We start from the raw sequence: 2,779 nt of genomic DNA on the forward strand, positions 1-2,779 counted from the left end.
TTGGAGAGGACCTTTTTGGATTGAATCTGTTTGGGGATCTTTGAGCCTCCTGAATCTGAAGTTCTTTGTCATTCCCGATACTTGGGAAGTTTTCTGCTATTATTTCATTGAATATGTTCTCAATGCCTTTTCCTTTCTCCTCCCCATCAGTAGTATCCATGATTCAGATGTTTGTGTACTTAAGATTTTCTGCTCTCTCTTAGATTTTCTTTTTTTTAAATTCTTTTTTCTTTTTCTTGTCTGCTTGAGTTAGTTCGAAGACACTGTCTTCAAGATCAGAAATTCTTTCTTCTGCTTGCTCTAGCTTGTTAGTTAAGCTCTCAGTTTTATTTTTTATTTTATTGAATGACTCCTTCAGTTCCTTGAGTTCTGTTACATTCTTTCATAAAGTATTTAATGTTTAAATGTCTTCCTTCATATCCTGGATAGTTTTGCTCAGTTCGTTGTGTTGTCTAAATGCATTTTCTTGTATCTCATTGAGTTTCCTTCAGATTTTTTACTCAGAATTCCTTTTCAGTCATTTCAAGAGTTTCCTACTCTATAGGGTCTGGTGCTTGAGAGTTATTGTATTCCTTTGGTAGACTCATATTTTCTTGCTTTTTCGTCTTTCTAGTATTTCTACATTGATGTCTGGTCATCTGGTAAAGCAAGTACTTTTTCTGTTACTCTTCTTCCCTGGACTCTACTGGTGACCCTCCTAGTGTCAGTTAGTCAACTGGTCAGTAGTTCGCTTGCACATCAGCAGTGGCTGCTTTAGCTGCTGCTGTGGTAGCAGGCCACACTTGTGGTGGTGGTGGCTGTTGTGGTTGTTTTGGTGGGCCATCTGCATGGCAGTGATAGTTCCAGTGGCAGTAGGCTGTTTGCCTTATGATGGTGGCTGCCTGGCAGCATTGGTGGTGGCAGTGACTGCAGCAGTGGCAGTTGCAGCAGCAGCCCACTTGGCTGTGGTGTCCACAGTAGCATTCCATACAGCTACAGTGTTGGTAGCAGCAGTGGTGTTACCTTGTAGTGGCAGCAATGGTAGCAGTGGCAGCAGTTACAACTGCCTCCCTTTCATCTGCAGTGTCCTTGGAGTGCTGTGGACATTTGGTGGCATGGTGTAGTCTTGGCTTCTTCTAAGAGTAATGTCTTTAAATGCACAAAATAAAATATTGGAATACAAAAAAAATTATATTGAAATATAGTAAAAAAAAATTTTAAAAACAAATTTGTGACATCATGATATGTATGCTTCTTTGTTAACATATTAAATAACAATATCCAGTGGTGGCTCTAAAACCTGTGATATATTTGAAATAATGAGCATCAATGATACTTCAAGATATCCACCCCAACTGCAACATAATATGAAAATATCTGTAATTTCTGTTGGTTACAAAGTCACAGGTACTGTTAATACTACTGTCACCTACAATTATAATTAAATGGAATACTAAATTTCTGTTACAGTTTAGTGAAAATACAGATGTGATTTCTTTTCCATTTGTGTTCACAGAGATCCTAAATTCTGTCCACAGACCCTTTGGAGGTACACGGGCCCTGGGTTAAAGAACTCTTTGAATAAATGACTGAATAGAGACACGCCTCCTATGTGCCATGCAGGGTGCTGGATGCTGAGAAACTAGATACACAGGAGAGTTAGGTGCCCATTCTTCTCGATGTCACAGTCCAGCCAGAAGGGAAAAATAAGCTACAATGGACTTCCCACCTAGCCCCAAAGTAGAGAGAGATGGGGAAAAGGAGGCATCACTGAGCAGGTGTGAATTCATAATAGGTGGGCTCTTAATTAGTCACACCTCCATTTTTTACACTGTGCATTGAAACAAAATCACGACTATATGTAATTTTATACACTTGAACTAAAATGTGATACTGATATTCTCTGTGTTGTGTGTGAACCCTGTGATGTTTTGCCATTGACAAAAAAATTATTTTGCTTTCAACACAATATCTGTATTATTAAGTCTTAGTACTACCCAGTCCACTTACCCAATAGTTAGTTGACTTTCTTCTCCATCCTTCCCAGCTTATTTTTTTATCATTTAGTACATTGTATCTGCCAATGCCTGTGGTTTTCCCAACAGAAAAAACAATATCCGTGAAAGAAATCATTGTTTCTTACATAGTAAACATTATTTTAAATATACTTTTTTAAAAAAATCATTTAAAAATGTTTTATGTTTTTTAATACATTTTCCTTCTTGGTATTTTCCATTTTTTTCTTTGGTTTAAGTGTGACAAATGGTGGGAAGACAACACTGGCTAAGAATTTGCAGAAACACCTTCCAAATTGCAGTGTCATATCTCAGGACGACTTCTTCAAGGTATGTATAAAACTTTTTAGATAATTTATTTGACACAAAAATGTTTAATAACAAAGTTAATTGAATTACATCCAAAAAGCCTGTGGTGAGCCATACACCTTTTGTACTGAAGGTATGCTCAGTGCAGTGGTGTTACTTACCCACTAGATGGCGCCATCTGTCAGTGCTGATCTTTGATTTTATCCTCCAATGCGTTTACTAAAGGCTCATCTCCCATTTATTCTATCATTGTAGTATTTCTGCCCTACATACACACTGTTTTAATGGATACTCTATTATTTTTCCAGCCAGAGTCTGAGATAGAGACAGATAAAAATGGATTTTTGCAGTATGATGGTAAGTACATTAGCTTGTCAAACATTATACACTTGGTGCTCACTTTCCTTTTCACATCCAAAGAACTTTACTGTCTATGAAGACAGTCCTAAGATGTGTTTAAAGATAGTGCTGTACCT

The 2,779-nt window shown here is 37.3% G+C and overlaps 1 protein-coding gene across 3 annotated transcripts in view; it reads left to right on the top strand.

Moving 5' to 3' along the window:
• The window catches only part of NMRK1 (nicotinamide riboside kinase 1), a 31,747-nt gene that overhangs the window by 13,834 nt on the left and 15,134 nt on the right, over positions 1–2,779 (top strand). For 2 of the 3 annotated variants that reach the window (XM_008579471.1, XM_008579469.1), the window contains exons 2-3: positions 2,234–2,324; positions 2,612–2,660. In XM_008579471.1, coding sequence (XP_008577693.1) covers positions 2,234–2,324; positions 2,612–2,660 — 140 coding nt within the window. Of the gene's footprint in view, positions 1–1,612; positions 1,758–2,233; positions 2,325–2,611; positions 2,661–2,779 lie in introns of those variants that run through there. The other variant, XM_008579470.1, reaches the window with a different exon arrangement.

This window comes from Galeopterus variegatus, unplaced genomic scaffold, assembly GCF_000696425.1.
Source record: "Galeopterus variegatus unplaced genomic scaffold, G_variegatus-3.0.2 Scaffold1891, whole genome shotgun sequence".
NCBI lineage: Eukaryota > Metazoa > Chordata > Mammalia > Dermoptera > Cynocephalidae > Galeopterus > Galeopterus variegatus.